This window comes from Symphalangus syndactylus, chromosome 24, assembly GCF_028878055.3.
Source record: "Symphalangus syndactylus isolate Jambi chromosome 24, NHGRI_mSymSyn1-v2.1_pri, whole genome shotgun sequence".
NCBI classification, from domain to species: domain Eukaryota; kingdom Metazoa; phylum Chordata; class Mammalia; order Primates; family Hylobatidae; genus Symphalangus; species Symphalangus syndactylus.
In genome coordinates this window covers 39,982,140-40,000,935 of record NC_072446.2, presented here as the reverse complement: position 1 = coordinate 40,000,935, position 18,796 = coordinate 39,982,140, and the positions used below count along the sequence as shown (strand labels likewise).

The 18,796-nt window shown below is 53.9% G+C and overlaps 1 protein-coding gene across 5 annotated transcripts in view; it reads right to left on the bottom strand.

Moving 5' to 3' along the window:
- The window catches only part of NOL4L (nucleolar protein 4 like), a 143,946-nt gene that overhangs the window by 75,109 nt on the left and 50,041 nt on the right, over positions 1 to 18,796 (bottom strand). For 4 of the 5 annotated variants that reach the window (XM_063633726.1, XM_055265742.2, XM_055265741.2 and 1 more), the window contains exons 2-3: positions 9,274 to 9,429; positions 2,319 to 2,430 (exon numbers count right to left, since the gene is read on the bottom strand). In XM_063633726.1, the coding sequence (XP_063489796.1) occupies positions 2,319 to 2,430; positions 9,274 to 9,429 (268 nt within the window). Of the gene's footprint in view, positions 1 to 2,318; positions 2,431 to 9,273; positions 9,430 to 17,735; positions 17,874 to 18,796 lie in introns of those variants that run through there. The other variant, XM_055265743.2, reaches the window with a different exon arrangement.

The following is an 18,796-nucleotide window of genomic DNA, read 5'->3' as shown; positions in this document are numbered from 1 at the left end:
GGGAGTTGAGGAACGCCCTCCACACTGCCGTGGGATGCGTGGCAGGGGAGGGGAGCGGATGGCGTCTCAGACACCCCAGAGCAGCCCACAAACAGAGCCCCTCTTGGCTTCGCCTCTGTTCCTCCAGGCAAGCAATTCTGTGTCTGACTCCACCAGTTGCTATGGAAACAATGAGGAAAGGAATGGGAGGGGACAGGCGGATGGGTGGGCAGGAACCAGGCAGTCACCACTAGGACATACACCCCTGGCCCCTGTGGCCTAAACTCTGGCAGGGTGGAGAGTGCGGCAGGGAAAGCCTTCCAGCCCATCTGCAGGTACCAAATGCTGTCTTGGCCCAGGAGTTGCAGCTGCTGCCTGGCCCGGGGCAGGCCACGTGGGCGGCAGCATTCAGGATCACTGGCTCAGGCATGCATCGTGGGAGTGTCCAGCATTATAACAGGAACCGCAATAGCCACAGCTCTCTCTTCCTGCACCAATGCCAGGTACAGGGACTAACCCACATCTTGTCAGCCTTCTGATTAACCCCATTTCACAGATAGGGAACTGTGGCTCAGAAAGATGAAGTCCCTTGCCCAGGACACACAGCAGCGGAATGGTAGTGCAGCCCTGGAGCCCTGTTCTTAACATAGGAACCAGCATTTATGAGGGATTAACTAGATTCATTCCTGCCCCTCGTGCTTTGAAGTTGGCACATGTGCCCAATGAAACAGCCGTGGCCTGATGGCTCCCAAGGGCATGGAAGCCTCTGGATTTGGTGAGTCAGTTGCTGTCAGAAGCCGTTCACGTGTGTCAGGGACAATGAACACGAGCAGAAAGCCCTGCTTGACGCCCATGCTCCCAATCCTTTGTTGTCTGCTCAGGCTTTGCTGTGGATTTTTCCTTCCCCAGATTCAATGGATGCTACTTGAGTGCCACCGGCTAAACGGCGTGCCCTTCATTCGAGTCTGTTTCCATCCTCGGGCAAAACACCCACTGACTTCAGCAACTTCCACAGGCCCGATGCCCGGGAGCTGGCACGATGCACCAGGCAGTCCTGGAAACCCTGATAAATCGCCCACCTGGGCACCATTTCTCAGGGCAGCATTATAATTGTACCAGCCAAATGTGCTGGGCCGTCTCACTGTGCCAAAGCCACCTGCAAACAGATGGGTCCCCAGATTTCCTGGAGGCCTCTGGGATGTTCAGTTTGAGGGGGTGTGGGGGGTGCTGAAGTGAGGTCCTTGCTGGTCTCACTGGGCAGGACAGAGCTGGAGGGCATGGACGTCAGTCCAAGGGATCACCTTTGGTGGTCACAAGTGCTTTGGGCATTTTATTTTATTTGTTTTTTGAGATGGGGTCTAACTCTGTCACCCAGGCTGGAGTGCAGTGGCATGATCATGGCTCACTGCAGCTTCCACCTCCCGGGCTCAAGCAATCCTCCCACCTCAGCCTCCCAAACTGCTGAGATTACAGGCATGAGCCACTGTGCCCAGCCTGCCCTGGACATTTTAAATTCTCATCAGTCGGCCGGGTGCAGATTACACACCTGTAATCCCAGCACTTTGGGAGGTCGAGGCGGGCGGATCACGAGGTCAGGAGATCGAGACTATCCTGGCTAACACAGTGAAACCCCGTCTCTACTAAAAATACAAAAAAAAAAATTAGCCAGGCGTGGCGGTGGGCACCTGAAGTCCCAGCTACCCGGGAGGCTGAGGCAGAAGAATGGCGTGAACCCGGGAGGCGGAGCTGGCAGTGAGCCGAGATTGCGCCACTGCACTCCAGCCTGGGCGACAGAGCAAGACTCTGTCTCAAAAAAAAAAAAAAAATTCTCATCAGTACCCCATGGGTTTACTGATCAGCGGCCACATGGGTGTGCACAGGATGGAAACAAGCACCAGGGAAGACGTATCATTAACAGGTATGTGGGTGGGAGGATGCATGCACACGTCTCAGGGAGAGTACAGGCCAGACCATGGCTAGTGCATGGAGAAGCAGTGGGAGGCCTGGATGGAACTTTGAGAATGGGGCAGGCTGGCCATTCCCAACTGGAATCCACCTGGGAGGAGAAGGGCTGTCCTGGGCCTTGAAAGGCAGGGGAAACATGTTGTTCGCTTTTTTGTTTTGTATGGTTGGTTTTTAAATGAAACTTGAGATTTAAAAAAAGTTAAACAAAACAAAACAAGGCTCTTTGGGCAGCACCACGGACCCATACTGGCCTCTGGGACTAGCAACAACAGCTGCTGGACACATTTCTGTGCCAGCAAAAGCTGGCGTCTTCAGGGACAGTCTACTCTCAGATGGCCCCCGCCCTAGCCCTCCAGCACGCCACCCCCCGCTACCTTTGGGTTCCAGGCCATTGGAGTTAAAGTGCATCCTCTTCTGACACTCCGTACAGCTCATCAGGAACCGGGTCACGGCCTCTCTCGGGAGGAAGGCATAGGTCTCTGCGATCTGGAGGAGAGAAGAGCTTCGCTTGTTATATGGATCCGTGGGGAGGCGACTTGGCCGTGGGGTCACCAAGGTCTGAGCTTTGGTGGCAGATGCTTTGGCTCTTGCAAGGAAAGTCAGGGATTTGAGGAGCAAGGGGCAGGTGTCCTGGATTCTCTGCTGTGGAAATGAGACAGTACTTTTGTGGAAAACCATTTGTTTTAAAAATAAAGGAGGTTAAAAATTGAAAAAGCAAACCCTTTAAACATTATCTAGTCTTTAACCTATATTCTAATAAGTAACATTCCTCAGAACATTTTATTGCTGCTACGAAAAAAATGGGCTTATAAACATTGCTCTAGCATAGGGTGAGCAGTTCCCCTCTTAGAGATGGATAGACTGAGACCCACAGATAAATTCACTGCCCCGGGCCCATACACAGAACCAAAGGTCCCACAAGCCATCTCCTGTGATCACTCACAGGTCAAGAACCTTCTTAGGAAGAGCTGTGAAGGGCTAGTACCAGGCATCAGACTTTTCAAACTAGACAGGCTCTGCGGGACCCCCAAGTTCCAGGCAACTATGGCTTGGAGAGGTGAGCCGACTCCCCAAGGTCACACAGAACTTTCAAGGCAGTGCCAGAGTAAACCCCATGCTCCAGGTCACACTACTCCACAGTTGCCTCCAGAAGGCCTCCCCTAGTTAAGGAGGAGGACAGGGATGCAGAGGGCTGGGGAGAGACACAGAGAAGGGAGGGAACGTGAAAAAAGGGCTGGGCGGGGGAGTGGGGAAGAAGTGGCTGTGGGCCTAGGTGTCCAGCCCTTTCCTCTTGCTCTGGGTTTTGGAAAAGCCACTGACCCTGATTTAGCTGTCTGGTGGGGTCAAAGAGTCCCTTGTCCCAGGTTCCCTGGGCTGAGGCTGCCCAGTTACTGGTTTTCCATGTGCTTCCTGGAGCCTGGGTCCTCCCGCAACTCTCCACTAAGGGGCAGCATCACCCAAGCATTCCGCTGTCCTCGCCGCAACCCGCAGCCCGGAGCCCGGCTGGGAAAGTTGGCCAAGGGTGAGGGGCTGCTCTTGGCTGCGCTTGGCCCCACTTTCCCTCAGCAACTGCAGGGGTTTGCTCCTTTGGAAATCCACGAATGTCCTTCTCCATCTCTGCGATGGCTGGAGGGTAGAGGTGGGCTAGGGCGGGGTTGGGGAGTGGAGTTGTGGGGGGATGCAGAAGGCCTTGGGGTGCCCCAGGCTGTGGCTGGGCCCTTGGAGGACCAGCTCAGGCACAGCTTCCAGCTCAGCCCACTGGCAGAGTCCAGGGGCCACTCTTGCCAGCTGCAAATGCGAAGTTAATTTTGGTGACACAATTGTTATTTCTCAGCTGATCTGATGCTCTGTGGAGCAGGCAAGCTCCTTGATGAGTTATCTCCCTTCCAAATTCCCTGTCTGATTGCCTTCCTCTGGAGGTCAGGGACAAGGGCAAACCCCAGTGTCTCTGACTGCAGCAGCGGATGGGAGAGCAACATCAGGGATGCAGCTGGTCCTTGACAGGTGTCAGGGCCAAGGGATGGGGCTTTTCTATCATGCACATGGAGAGCTTCATCCCCAGCCCAGGCCAGGATAAATGTGGCCACCACTCTACCCCTGGAGAGGGAGCCACTCCTGTGCCCTCAGCAAGAATGGCCCTGCCCATCCTGTGTGCAGCCCTCAGCAGAGCAGCCCAGGGCTGCCTGGAAGTCTGGGGGCACGTTTCTCTCAGGCCTGCTGGGTCTGGAGGGAGATGCCTGGCTGAAGGGTGGCAGCTGCAGGAGCAAGTGTGCAGGAGGGAAGGGCGTGTGCTAGGCAGAGCAGAGGGCTGTGGCTGACTTGGGCCGACAGATGCTCCTCGGCTCCCGAGACGTGGCACCCTAGGTCAAGCCTCAGGAGAGCTCAGTGGAGGGCCCGGGGGAGGGTTGCACAGTCAGCTGGGAGAAGAGGGCCAGGTCCCTACCATGAGGGCAGCCCTACTAAGCTACCAAAGCTTGCCCGCTCACCTGCCAATGGGCAAAGAAACATTTTTTAAAGTGCTCAGGGGGTCCTTCCTGGCCTGGCTGCTCTGCTGAGGGCTGCACACAGGATGGGCAGGGCCCTTCTTGCTGCCTGGCCTGCTGAGGGAACAGGAATGGCTCCCTCTCCAGGGGTAGAGTGGTGGCCACATTTATCCTGGCCTTGGCAGGGACCCCAGCAGTGTGCAAAGGCTGGCTGGCATGCCACACAGGGAGGGAAGTGCTGAGCACACACCTTCTGGCCCTGGGTCCCATAGACGGGTGGAAGGGGAGGATAGAAAGCTGACAGGTGAGAAGTCCTTGGAACTGCCTGAGGGCCAGGGAGGGAAGCCCTGCCCCACAAGGTTGGATTGTCTGCCAGCCTGGCTTAGAGCTCCCTGGGGAGTCAATAAAGCGTAGAGTCCAGCCCAGCTCTTCACTGCCGTAGGGACCCGTATAGAGGATGGCAAACCCTCCCCCTGCAACCTTCAGCAGGCATCTTCTGATTCATCTTCCCGGCTTCCCTGGTACCAGAAATGGGACCTCCATTTCTGATTGAGTGCATGGATGCCCAAGGCCACAGGACCACAGAATGAGTCGAAACCAGGAGGACAATCCTAGCAGATGCTCTAGTTAATAGGATGGTGGTTTTCAGATGGTTTTAGATTTAAGCTGCAGACCCTGTTCTAGAAATAGACTCAAACACTGAAGCCCAAAACATGAAACAGATAAAGACAGAGCCGCTGTGTCTAAGGAGGGGAAGTTCCAGGACCCTTGTCCCTGCCCAGCTGCCCTCCGCTGCCCTGGGCTGCCTGCTGCCTTGCTCCCCGGGCCTCCTGCCTGGACATTGAGTCCCGTATGTGAATTTGCCTTTCACATTTTTCCTGGTGGTAAAAAACAGGGACTTCACTGGCAGAGAGAGCAGGAGCTATTTGCAGAGTCGCTGACTTGCAAGGCCCCATTTCACTCCCCAACTCAGAGGCCGACAAAGACAGATGAGGCCAATTGGGGGGATTTGCACCACTTTACAAGATCCTCCTTCTGCCCCGCGGGTGGATTAGCACGTGGTGGGCCCCGAGCAGCTGCTGACCACATCTGGCCCCAACTCCAAAGTGGCCTGGGCAGCTAGATCCGGACTGTGGAACCCGATCTGACCTACCAGCACCTTGGGAGGGAGAAAGGAAGCAAAAGGGCTTGTTCCAACCCAGAAGGGTGCAGAAATCAGAAAAGCAGGAAGGCCCCTTGGAAAAAGGACTAGCTCTCTGTGTGAGTTCAGGAAACTCTATAGAACCAGCTGGAACCTTCCTCAAACCCTGGTGCTGGAGAGACCTCCAAGATCCTCTGCACCTCAGGTCACACTGAGAAGCTAAGTGGGACAGGGACTTCCTGCTCGAAATGGGAATCCCTGCATTATCCATTGCACATGGCCATCTAACTCCAGCTCGAATACCTCCAGTTTCAGAAAGCCCAGTGCCTGCCCTATCTGATCCACGGCTGGACAGCAGTAGATGCCAGAAAGCTCTTTTCCCCACCAAATAACGCGCCTCATTTAGTGCACTGAACAAGTCTGCCACTGCCCTGCCAGTCCTAACTCCTATAGTACTCCAGGCCTGGAAAAATCCAGAGGGGCCCCGTGCCCTAGAGACTGTTAGGCAGTCTGAGGATTCAGCGTTGGCAAAACACAGAGATAGATTCAAAAAGTCCTCAGCCTGGGGCTTGATGCGTACCCTGTGATGCCAGGCTGTGCCCCTCTGCAGCCATCAGCAGGGGTTTCCTTGGGGGCTCTTTCCACAGGCATGGATGGGTGAGGGCCTCGTGTCTGCAGAGTGGGGCTGAAGAGCTAGGTATGGGTCGAGGAAAATGAGAGCAGATGAAGAGGGGCACAAAGGCATCCAGGCACCACCCCCTGCCCCCAAAAAAGGAAAAGGGTGGCATGAGAAGGGTGACAGATGGGGAAGAGAAGGGGAAAAGGAGAGGAGGCACGTAGAGGAGGAGGGAGGTGTGCCAGCCCCCTCAGCCTCACACCCACTGCAGGAGGGCCCTGGCCTGCTCAGCTCAGCCTTGGCCCTGCTGCTGAAATTCCAGCTCTGTGTGCAGCCCAGCTGGCTCAGTGCCAGTCATGTGCCAGCTCCAGGCTGGGCAGCGGGAAGTGGGGCACGCGGCAGGCATATGGACGAGAAGCCAGGAAGTGCAGAGCAAAGGGCTGGATGTCCGCTTGGCCCAGGGATGCAAGTGCTGGCAGAACCAGCTCAGCCCTGCCCTCCCCACAGCATGGAGGCCGCAGACCCCTGCCTTCCTAAACCGCCCAAAGAGTGCCTGTGGGCGAGGCTTGATGCTGGGCACCGAAGGGGCCAGGGAAATCACATGATCCGGCTGGCTCCAGCCCATCCGCCTGGACAACAGCAAGTCGTAGGGCTTAGGAGCTGACCACAGGAAGGTTGCAGAGAGGCAGGATGTGTGGTGGTCAGGGCACAGGCTCTGGGGTGGGTGGCCTGGCTCTGAATGTCAGCTGACTGACCTCAGGCAGGTTATGTGTTTCTCTGAGTCTCAGTTTTCTCATCTTAAAATGGAGGTAACAACAGCACCTGCTTCATGCATGCAACCTTCATACATGTATAGGAAGTGCTGGTGTAGGGCACATGCTGACTGCTCAGCACAATGGTGAATTTTATTTTATTTATTTATTTATTTTTTTGAGACAGGGTCTTGCTCTGTCACCCAGGCTGGAGTGCAGTGGTACAATCATAGCTCAATGCAGCCTCAAGCAATCTTCCTGCCTCAGCCTCCCAAGTAGCTAGGACTACAGGCACACACCACTAGGTCTGAATTTTTTAATTTATTTTTTATTTTTATTTTTGGAGACAAGAGTCTCACTCTGTCACCCTGGCTGGAGTGCAGTGGCATGATCCCAGCTCACTGCAACCTCTGTTTCCTGGGCTCAAGTGATTCTCATGCCTCAGCCTCCCGAGTAGCTGGGATTATAGGCATGCGCCACCATGCCCAGCTAATTTTTGTATTTTTAGTAGAGGTAGGGTTTTGCCATGTTGGCCAGGCTGGTCTCACACTCCTGGCTTCAAGTGATCTGCCTGTCTTGGCCTCCCAAAGTGCTGGGATTACAAGCATGAGCCACCACGCCTGGCCCAAATTTTTTTTTAAGAGAAGGGGTCTTCCTATGTTGCCCAGGTTGGTCTTGAACTTCCAGCCTCAAGCAATCCTCCCATCTCAACCTTCCAAAGTGCTGGGATTATAGGTGTGAACCACCATGCCCCACCCACAATGGTAAATTTAATGCTGAGAAAATGTGGTCTTGTCAGTGCCGAGGGGCCCATGTGGGCCCCAGCCTGGGTGCCTCTTCCTTCTTTTATGATCCTCTGGTGGAAATACCCTCAGAACTCCCTTCCCACAAGTCACTTCCCAAAGCACACAGACCAAGAAGCAGGAGGGGCGGGGAGACCATCACCATCTCCTGCCTTCCTGGGCAGACACCTTTCCTCTCTGAGGCTCTTGGCACATGGGTCCATTCTTAAAATCCATTTAGGGCAAAAGCCATTTTCTGAGGACAAGGACTAACCGGATGGTTGCATTTAAAAAAAAAAAAAAAAAAAAAAAAAAAAGATGGGCCATAAGGGGAAATTATAGACTTTACAGCCACCTCCACGCTAGTCCAAAGCTATTTATACAAAGAACTTGGGGTGGGGAGTTTCACATCTGCCTTGGGTGGGGAAGCCCAGCCACAGAAGGGCATATCTCTAGAAGCTCCAGAGAAAGTCGGCATGGGGGACACCGGCTGACTGCAACTCAGCTGCCGTCTGACCTTGGACAAGTGACCCAATTCTCTGGGTCCCAGTTTCCTTAACTGTGAAATGGGTCCTCAGTGCCTCGGTCACAGGACTGCAGCAAGGCTTGAATGAGCACGAAGGGCTTGGCTTTACTGGCTTCCCTGGGCACTGGACAAATGGTTCAGAGCTATGTATAAGCCGTGGATAGGCTCACATGTGGGTCAGCAGGGAACAGATCAGAACCCAGGCAAGCCCCTCTGCAGGGTGAGGAGGGACCTCTGGTCTGGCCAGTCCCATCTATTTCCACTTCCCTGGCATTTGTGATGCTTTCTGCCCCTAGGTTGCCTTTTTTGCCCTTATGCCTCCCCAAAGCGTAGAATGCCAGTACAGGTGTCACCTTCTCCACACAGTCCCCCAGGCTCATCTGTGTCTGGCGGTGCCTTTGCTAAATGCCCCTGAGCCTGGGTTCTTGCTCTCTCAAAGCCAGCCTTGGAGACATTTCTGCTTCTCATGCATCTTGTTTTTGCTCTCAGCCTCCCCACCCCAAATCCAATTGTGATCTCCTGGAGGGTGGGGAGCAAGTCCTTCGACTTCCCCTGGGGAACTCCCAGTCCTGACTTCACAGGATGAGCTCACACATAGGAAGAGCTCAGGACAGGCCTGGCATGCAGTAAATGCCATGCCATGAAGGCATTTGCTCCTCTGATTATTATCTGTCCCCAGCACCCCAGCCCCAGAACAGGCTGCAAAGGGCTGGGGGTGGTGTCGGGTGGGAGTGAGTGAAGCAGAAACAGGGAAGAGGAGGGCACCTCCTGCCCTCATCCCTCTCCTTCCCTCCCTCTCACCCCCTTCAACCTGCTTTTCCTTTGTGCTCAGACCACAGATTCCCTCCTCTCGCCCTGTGAGCCATCTCTGGCTGCTGTGCCCTTGCCCTGTGCCCCCCTAGATCCCCAAAGGCCGTTTCATCACGCCTCAGCTCCCTGCCCCGCCCCCCAAGCCCAACATGTGCGGAGCCCGTGGCCTCCTGCCAAGGCCTGGGGCTGCCAGTGGAGGCAAAGAGACAGAAATCTCACCGCTCGGTAGGTTTTCTTCTGCCCAGCGTGCTTGGGGGCTTTGCCTGGCTCCGCTGAGCTCTCCACATGCATCGAGTAGATGATGTCAAAGAAATCTTCCACCACAGCGACCCGCTTCAGAGAGATGCCCTCTGGCTCCGACAGGCCATCTGCCCCCTGCGACAGGGTGGACAAGCTGTGTTAGTGTCAGGGATGATGGCGGGGTGAGAACTGGGCCCTGAGGCCGGGGCAGCAGGTCAGGACGGGCAATGCCTCCGACAGTGGGTCTTGGGATGGGGAGGGGAGGGAGCCTGCCGAGGGGGCTCCCTGGAGGGGGACGCCAGAGTCAGGGTGGCTGCAGCTATGAAATCTACCAACAACAATGGGCAGAGAACGGCGACAACGAAAATACAAATTAAAAAACCAAGAGGCTCCATGTTCACAATTTCAGACAGATTGTGCCAGACTCGGGCGGGGAGCTCTTGAATCACACACTGTGCCAAGACCATCCTGGAAGTCTCTGGGGAGGGGGGAGTGCTAAATAGATGCGGCCCCATCAGGAGCTCACCAATTAGCAGTAACCTTTCACTGTGGGCCTGGGCTGGGGTCCCGGGGGAACGGCTCTGATCACCTGGGTGACTCCTGCCTCCGCCCTGGCCTTTCTGAAAAGCTTTTCGCGGCTGCCCGCCCTCCCCACTCCAGCAGCTGAGCGCCAGCAACAGCACCCGGGCCCTTTGTGTGTGGAGATGTACAGAATAACAGGCACGAGGCCACGAGGAGGTGGCAGGGCCGTGTGAACGGGGCGGCCGTGGGCCCCGAGCCTCTTATCAGGAGGCTGAGTGGTGTCAGCTGGCCCGACAAGGTGTGCCAGGAGCAAGACGGGTCCTTCAATAGCAAACAGCTGCGGGGCTGACGCCTGCCCTCCCCTCCAGCAGGAAAGGGGGCTGCAGGGAAACCACAGGGCAGGAGGCTGGGGGCGAGGCCAGGGCCTGGAATGGAACAGACTGCTGGGGAACTGCTCCGTGCAGGCAGTTCCCGCAAGGGAGGTACGCAGACCCAGGGACACTAGGCTGTCAGCCGCCAGCTCCCTAAGGGGAGTCTGTGGGGATGTTAGGGGGCTTTGAAGATCAAGAGCAAGCCATATGGAGGGAATCTGGGGGGAAAGGAAGCAGGCTTTTCTCTAAAAGTGCCCAAAAGACACATCTCCAAGAGAATTCTTCCCCAAAGGACCCCAACTCAAGGATGTCAGCAACAAGAGGATGTGGGCTTCGCCTGCTCCTTCTCAGCTCTCTCCAGCACTTACAACAGTGCCTGACACATAGTAGGTAGTCAGTAAATAATGACTGGATGACTGAGTGGTCATAAGTGGCAGCCGGGCAGGGCCACTTGGATACACTCTGCCCTGGTTTGAATACGGCCCCATCATGGAAGTGGCCCTGTGACCCCGAGCACTTACTGTGCTTCGAGCCTCAGGCCCTTTATCTGTAAAATGGGGATAACAGAAGCCCCTTTCCCATGAAGAACTGAGTTGTGTGTGCAGCACTTGGCACTGAGCCTGGAGTACAGGGATTGCTAGATAAATATTGTTATTAAGAAGTGCTTTGCAGTTCACCACGTTTCCCCCAGGTATGAGAGAGCCGAACACCGGGGCAACTCTGGGAGGTTGTTAGGGTCAGGACCTGCCTGAGGTATGGTGGCTGGTGGATGGCACAGATGGCTTCAGACCTTGGACTTTGTAGTCCAAGTAGAATACAAGCCACACGGGGAGGGGACGCTCGCACACAACACGTTCTGGCACAGACAGGTCTTGGTTTCACCCAGTAGCTTTCCTGACACACCGTGTTGGCCAAACAGCAGTGTCTCTTCACCAGCAGCCCATTCAAGAGCAGAGAGCAGATGGGGGGCAAAGGGCATCTGGGGTGTGGGGTCCTGAGCCCCACAGCTAGCGGGCAGTGTCCCTAAGTGGTGACCCTGGGAGGTGACCTCACTGGCCCCAACCAGGCCCTCTTGCCAATGGCTTCCTTCCTGGTCAGAACCCATTTCAATGGGACGTCTCAGATAGCACATATCTCTCTCTCTCTGCGTGTACAGGAGAAGCCACTTGCTGGTCTGGCTTCCTCGCTGTGAGATTATAGGCAAACGCTTCAACCTCTCCGAGCTTCACTTATGAGATGAGCTGTAAAGTTCCATGACTTTTCTGTTCTTAACGTCTCTCGGGAATCAATTTTACCTCTTTTGGGGAGTATCCCACCCCCTCCGACATCTCAGGCCATCTGTACAGGCTGATCAATGACTAACTTGTTCACTATTGACCCATAAACGCCCAGCATTACAGGGCCCTTCAAATACCACCATGACAGGGTTGGGATGGGACAAATACTATGATAGGTCAGTTAGACTTTTAAAAAATTTTTTACTCAGCAAAGATCTGGATTTGGGATGTACAGTTATAATACACTTCTAACCAGAGGTTCACATTGGTGAAAATAAACAAAATGAACCTTAAGAATGAATATAGCTGGGTTTGGCTGTGCGTGGTGGCTCACACCTGTAATCCCAGCACTTTGGGAGGCCAAGGCGGGCGGATCACGAGGTCAGGAGATCGAGACCATCCTGGCTAACATGGTGAAACCCCGTCTCTACTAAAAATACAAAAAATTAGCCGGGCATGGTGGCGGGCTCTGTAGTCCCAGCTCCTCGGGAGGCTGAGGCAGAATGGTGTGAACCCAGGAGGCAGAGCTTGCAGTGAGCCGAGATCGTGCCACCACACTCCAGCCTGGGCAACAGAGCAAGACTCTGTCTCAAAAAAAAAAAAAAAAAATGAATATAGCTGGGTTTCTATTTGTTGATCTGGGCAGTAGTTATAGAAGTGTATTCAACTTATTAAGTCATTAAATCTTAACATTTGGCTGGGCATGGTGGCTCGTGCCTGTAATCCCAACACTTTGGGAGGCCCGGGCGGCCGGATCACCTGAGGTCCGGAGTTTGAGACCAGCCTGACCAACATGGAGAAACCCCGTCTCTACTAAAAATATAAAATTAGCCGGGCGTGGTGGCGCATGCCTGTAATCCCAGCTACTCAGGAGGCTGAGGCAGGAGAATCGCTTGAACCCAGGAGGCAGAGGTTGCAGTGAGCCGAGATCGTACCATTGCACTCTAGCCTGGGCAACAAGAGTGAAACTCCGTCTCAAAACAAAAACAAAAACAAAAACCTTAACATTTATAATCTGTGTATTTCTGTATGTCTGATAAACTTTAATTTAAAAAACAGTTTTTAAAAAGGATATCATGGGGGTAGTTCCACTGAATTTTAAAATTCAGGTAAAATACCCATGCAGAATGTACCATCTTTACCATTTTTAAGTATACAGTGAAATCTGCCACATTTGGATCACCTGAATCCAGAGGCATAGCTCTGGAGGCTTAGCTGCTTAAAGGCCAGTAGACCTCCCTGTTCAAAATTGTTTCAGACCAGAACACAAGTATTTCTGGAAAAGGAAGGAGATAAAATTTTGTGGGAAGGAATGGAGAAAGAAAGCAATCTGATGAGGAGACAATATTTTATGTAGGTGAGATGGAAATTTCCCACTAACCAGCTTGGGGGCCTTGGATGGGTTACTTTATTTCTATACCTTTTCTTTTTGAAACAGAGTCTCGCTCTGTCATCAGGCTGGAGTGCTCACTGCAACCTCTGCCTCCTGGGTTCAAACGATTCTCCTGCCTCGGCCTCCCAAGTAGCTGGGATTAAAGGCGCCCGCCACCACTCCTGGCTAATTTTTATATTTTTAGTAGAGATGGGGTTTCACCATGTTGGCCAAGCTGGTCTGAAACTCCTGACCTCAGGTGATCCGTCCACCTCAGCCTCCCAAAGTGCTGGGATTACATGTGTGAGCCACTGTGTCCGGCCTATTTCTATACCTCTTGAAAGTCAGTTTCCACACCTATAAAATGGGCCTAAAAAGTGCTAGTTGGATGTTCCAAGGATCAAGCATGTATGTCAGGCATCCAGCACACAGACTTGGTTAATGTTCATCTCTTCCCTTGGACCCCTCCGAGTCTGGATATTTTGTGTTTAGGAATCTCCTCTTATCTCTGGTCCCTCTGACGCGTCCATAGGGGACCCATGACAAAATGTGTCCCCCTCAGTAACACCCACCATCAGAAGAGATGCACAGTCTTATTGAATTCCTAAATAATATGCTAAGGCTCCCACAAACTTGGAATAAGCTTTCCAAAAGTCAAAATGTAATTGACCAACCCAGATAAAAAAGCAAAACATACTGTCCCATGTGGCCTGTCTCTATCCCAGCCTCCCACCTGCACTCTTAGGCTGACTTTGATAAACAACAGCTTTGCACCTGGTCCGATGTGACCATAAAATTAATCCCAGCAAAATTATTCAGGGAAGCAGTTTTCAGTTAGTTCCTTCTTTAAAAATTGATCACTTTCTCCCTTGATGTTCAAATTTGGGTCCTGTAATCCACCTGTCTCTACAGCAAAGATTTATATAGGAAAGGAGAGGGCCTGGAGCGACCAGAACTCAAACCACACAAGGGCTGCAGAGCCACACCTTGAACTGTCCTCTGGTGAGCTGGGGCCACCTGGATTCCATGTGTGCTACACCCTAGGGGAAGAACACCAGGATGTCTGCGTGGCCTTCAAGGAGAACCCTGAGAAGACAGCAACAAAGGGATCCGACAATAGTCACATGCCACAGACATCTCTGCTATCCCTTGCATCCATGGAGGTAATAACCTTCATGCTAAATGCTGCAGGGGAGGCAGGCCTTCCCTAGCTAAGGATCCAGACAGTGCTGCAAGGGAAGAGCTGCTAATAAAGGGAGCAGAAAGCACCTTCCCTGTAGCCTTGGGAAGCCCCTGCCATCCCCCTTCTGTCAGGTACCCAAATTAGCTTCATCTAATCCATTGCCCTAAGCAAACTGGACAGTGAATTGACAAAGGAAGTTCACTTCATCTATAGGCTGGATCAAGAAGGGACCTGGAGTCTCCTGACTATCCCAGCTTCCTGGAAACACTTAGCAGGAGTAATGGAATGGAACCCTGTAGCACCCCTTGGGAAGAACCATGAAAAACACACAGTCACTTGTGTAGGATCAACCTCTGGGGCCTTCCTGCATGGAGAAGAACATTGCCATGGTAACGCACACCATCGTTTCGAACCATCCAACCCCCAAACAGCCTGCCAGAGCCAGGCCAACAGAATTAGACATGGCAATAGTTTTAAAAATTTATGGAGAAGCTGGGCATGGTGGCGCATGCCTGTAGTCTCAGCTACTCAGGATGCTGAGGTGGGAAGATAACTTGAGCCCAGGGGTTTGAGTCTAGCCTGGGCAACACAGAAAGACCCATCTCTAAAACAAAAAAACAAACAAAAAAAACCTACACATTTATGGAGCTACATTCTTGGACATCACCAGCTCCCTTAAAACCAGCCCATTTGGGTTCTAAATGAAAAGCTAGGTGGCAAGTCATTGACAAAATTGCCAAATGTCTACTTAAATACTGCTGATATTTCAAAATGTTACAGCAGTGGTCCTTAGACTAGCAGCATTGGCATCACCTGGGAACTTGTTAGAAATGCACATTTTCAGGTTCCACCTTAAATCTACCAAATCTGATGTGCTGGGGGTTTTAACAGGCCCCCCCCAGATGATTCTGATGCAAGACAGATTTTGAGAACTGCTGATTAGAATGTCTCCATGATTCAGCCAGGGAGGTAACTGTAGGAAAACAGGCATTGGCTCATTAAATATAGACATGCTCTGTGCTTCCTGGCCTAATATATTAATATTTTCATTTCCAATGAAGGCCAATTTTCCTAATGGTGAGAACAAAAGAATCTTATTGGGCAACATTAGTATAAATTCAAGACATCTGCCCAGAGACTTAATGTGGATTATGGATAGAAAGAGCAGGAATGCCCCGCATCCTGACATCAGATTTTTAAGTCCTCCCTGGCAAAGTTAATTAATACTTAAGCAGGGCATCCCTTGGCAGGTCCTTTCTGGCTTCCTCGGTTTCCTCATATGGATCTGAATGCTCGGCACGAGAAGATTGCTAATTCCCAGGCTTCAGACCTAAGAGGGCGATCGGCATGTCTTACCAGGCCATTAGACAGGCTCCTGCCAGGGCGACCTCAGGGAGCTCCTGAATCGGACTGAATCTTGCCTGTCTCCCCACATGAGCCAATTAAATGGACCCCTGCCCTTGATGGTGAAGTGAGGTCCAGTTGCTAATGGATTGCAGTTCTGTCATCTCCATTAGAACTTCGAAGTCACTTGCTGGTAATAAGTTACATACTTATCAAGGTGGGATCACAGTTTTAGGCCACCAGGGTGCCATTTAGTGTGACACCATCACCATATTAGTAGAGTGTGCCTTCCAGCAACAACGAGGCCGTGGTTGAGAGGATGCGGCTAAATAGCGGAGACATTTCTCAACTGGGTTTCTCCTATGGTAGAAGAAGAAACCACAGAGAAAGGCCTTAGGATATGCCTTCTGGTGCATTTCAGATCCAGCACTTGACAAGGAATAAAAATCAACGAGATTGCTATTGGAGGAGAAAGTCAGCCAGTAGAGCCCACCCCAAAGGAAGCAAATCTTTGGCTACCACGTGGGAGGGAGCCCAGGACTTCAGGGGGCTGATTGCACAGGCAAATGTGAGGATGCCGCTCTATCCCATCCAGGCCATCAAAGTGGCTGAGATGACAGACAAAAGTTACCCTGCATATTAATTACTAGCATGCTCTTCCCAACTTCTGTAATCATGCCATTCCTCCTGTCCCCCAAACCCAGCCTTAATAAATTCAGTCAGGGCTGGGTGCAATGGCTCACACCTGTAATCCCAGCACTTTGGGAGACAAAGGTGGGAGGATCGCTTGAGCTCAGGAGTTCAAGACCAGCCTGGGCAATACGGCGACTCCCCTCCCCTCACCACCCCGCCGCCAGGAGGTCTCTACAGAAAATACAAAAAACCCAGCTGGGCGTGGTGGCATTCAACTGTAGTCCCAGGTACTCAGGAAGCTGAGGTAGGAGGATCACTTGAGCCTGGGGAGGTGTAGGCTGCAGTGAGTCATGATCGTACCACTAAACTCCAGCCTGGGTGACACAGTGAGACCCCATCTCAAAAAAAAAAAAAAAAAAAGTCAGCCAGAACTGGAGTTTTGGAAGCTTCTAGGGGGATTCCTGTAAAGTCTCATTTCAGCTCCTGGTGGGGCTGAAAAAAGAAGCAAGGGGGAGGAGTCAGTCTCCTGCAAAGGGGCCCCAGAGGGAAAGGAAGGAGGAGGTGGAGAGGAAATTGAAAACCACACTAAACTAAGAGAACAAAAAGAAAAGAAAACCAGAATGAAGACCATCACCCAAACACCCAGAAACCCTCTCTTCAGCATCCCCAAGAGAAGCTGTCATAATTTGTAAAGGGCAATCAGGTGATTGAAGAGAGGGTATTGCTTCACTGGGACAAAGGCAGTATTTTAATTTCTCTCGGTTCTGAATACTACCTACTGGGGACTGGAAATCGAAAAAAAAAAAAACCCAAAATAGGAATTTACCCCAGAATTTTAGGACCCAAAGTTCCATAGGCCTGGATGGGGCAGAGGGATGGGACCACACTCTCCCCATAAATAAATAAATACATAAACAAGGCGCTGAGGACTCAATATAGCACCTGCCTCTTCTCCACCCTTGTGCACAATCTCCAACTGTTAGCGCGTAGCCGCCGCCGCCACCGCCACCACCGAGTCGCACCTGCCATCTGGAACAGGCCTCACATATTCCAAGACCTCCTTTCTGCTTCGCTGAACCTCCATCTTCTTTCAAATAACGCTGGGGACCAAAACGCACACCCCAGGCCACAGAGAAAGGTGCCTGGGACCAGCCCTTCAAACAACGGCGCTACATTTGAGGATGCCATCTCCTCCAAGCAGCTCTGAGTCTTTTTTCTCTTACTTTTGGGTTTTGTTAACTCTGGGATGTCTGGAATGGGTGTAGGGGGAAGGAATGGGAAAAGAAAGGGGCACAGTGGGCCACAGTGCCCCCCAGTTAGGAGAGGGGCTGGGGAAATGCAGATCCGAATGACAATGACTTGTGAGGGCTGGAGGGAGGGGCACTGTCCAGCATCCCCGGACGGACAGGACAGGGTCTGGGCCTGGCTGCAGGACTCTGGCCTGGCGGGGGCAGGAAGGGGGTCCACAGGAGGGTGCTCTAGAGGTGAAGTCACAGGCCTAAGGACAACCCAGCCCCCACCCCAGGCAAGGGGCTGTCCTGCCTGGGCCTCAGTTTCCCCCTGAGTGAGGTGACACCATACGCATAATGGCTTTCGCCACCTCATAGGAAGTGTGTGGGAACCCAAATGATGCACAAACAGCACCCGCCCTAGAAGACACCCATTAAAGAGCTCTGTCTGCTACTCTGGAGACCCGCCTCCCGGGGCACCGCAGCCTAGGACAGGGAATCCGGAGTCACCGAAGGGGGGGTCCTAGGCGGAAGGAGGTAGTCCTGAGCCAGCCAGGCCCCGCGGGCGGGTCCCTCTCGGGCCAAGGAGGCGGCCTGGGCGCGCTAACGAGCGGAGAGCCTCAGGTGCGGGCCCCACCCAGGGCCGGGGGAAGAGGTGGGGCTGGAGGGGGAGGGGAGCGGGCCGCGCTAATGACTGTTGACAGCGCGCGCTGGAGCCGGGCTGGCCGCGCGCGCCGCTGACAGCTGCTCGGGCGGGGGGCAGGGGCGGGGGCGAGGCGGCCGCGCTCTCTTCACGGCGCAGGCGCGTGCGCCCCGGCGGGGAGGGGCGGGAAGGCGCGCGCGCGCGCGCCGGGCTGGGTTCGGAGGGCCTGCTGGAGCGGCTCGCGCGGCCTCCTCGCGGGCAGGCAGGTAGGTAATGAGAGTAACCATGGCAACCCACCAGAGGAAGTGTATTCTGCAGGAGACGTTAATCCCCTCTCCCCGGAGCTGGGACAGCCTGACTTTCCATTCTCACACAGTAATTAGATACCAGCTGTCAGTGCAGGGGGGACGGCTCCGCGGCTGCAGCCCGGCTGGGAGTGGGGGGGCGCACCAACGGGGCGGGGGGGGGGACACGCAGGAACGGGGGCGTTAAAGACACAGGGACGCTCGGCGGCGGCGGGCCAGGGCGGCTGGCCTCCCCCAGTCTCCAGCCTCCAGGCGCGCGCCCGCTCACCTGGAGACCGCGCCCGCGCGGGCCCCGCCCACCCCACGCGCACCTGCTGCGCGCGCGCCCGCCGGCCTCGCGTCCCCCTTCCGGCCCCGCCAACCGGCTCCCGGTGCACCTGCCCTGCCCCGCCCCCCGGGACGCTGCCCACCTGTCCTTTGTGCAGGGCGGTACCATTCTATCTTGCCAGCTCTCCAGGGAGCGCCCGCTATGTGCCAGGCGCCGTGCCAAGCCTGATCTCCCGTAATCCTCACAGACCCTCCTCGGTCAGTGCCTCTGCTGCTCCCCGCCCAAGGCGCAGCGGGGTGTGGCCATTTGCCCAGGGTCACGCAGACTTGAACCCCCCATCCCCGTGCCCACTTAA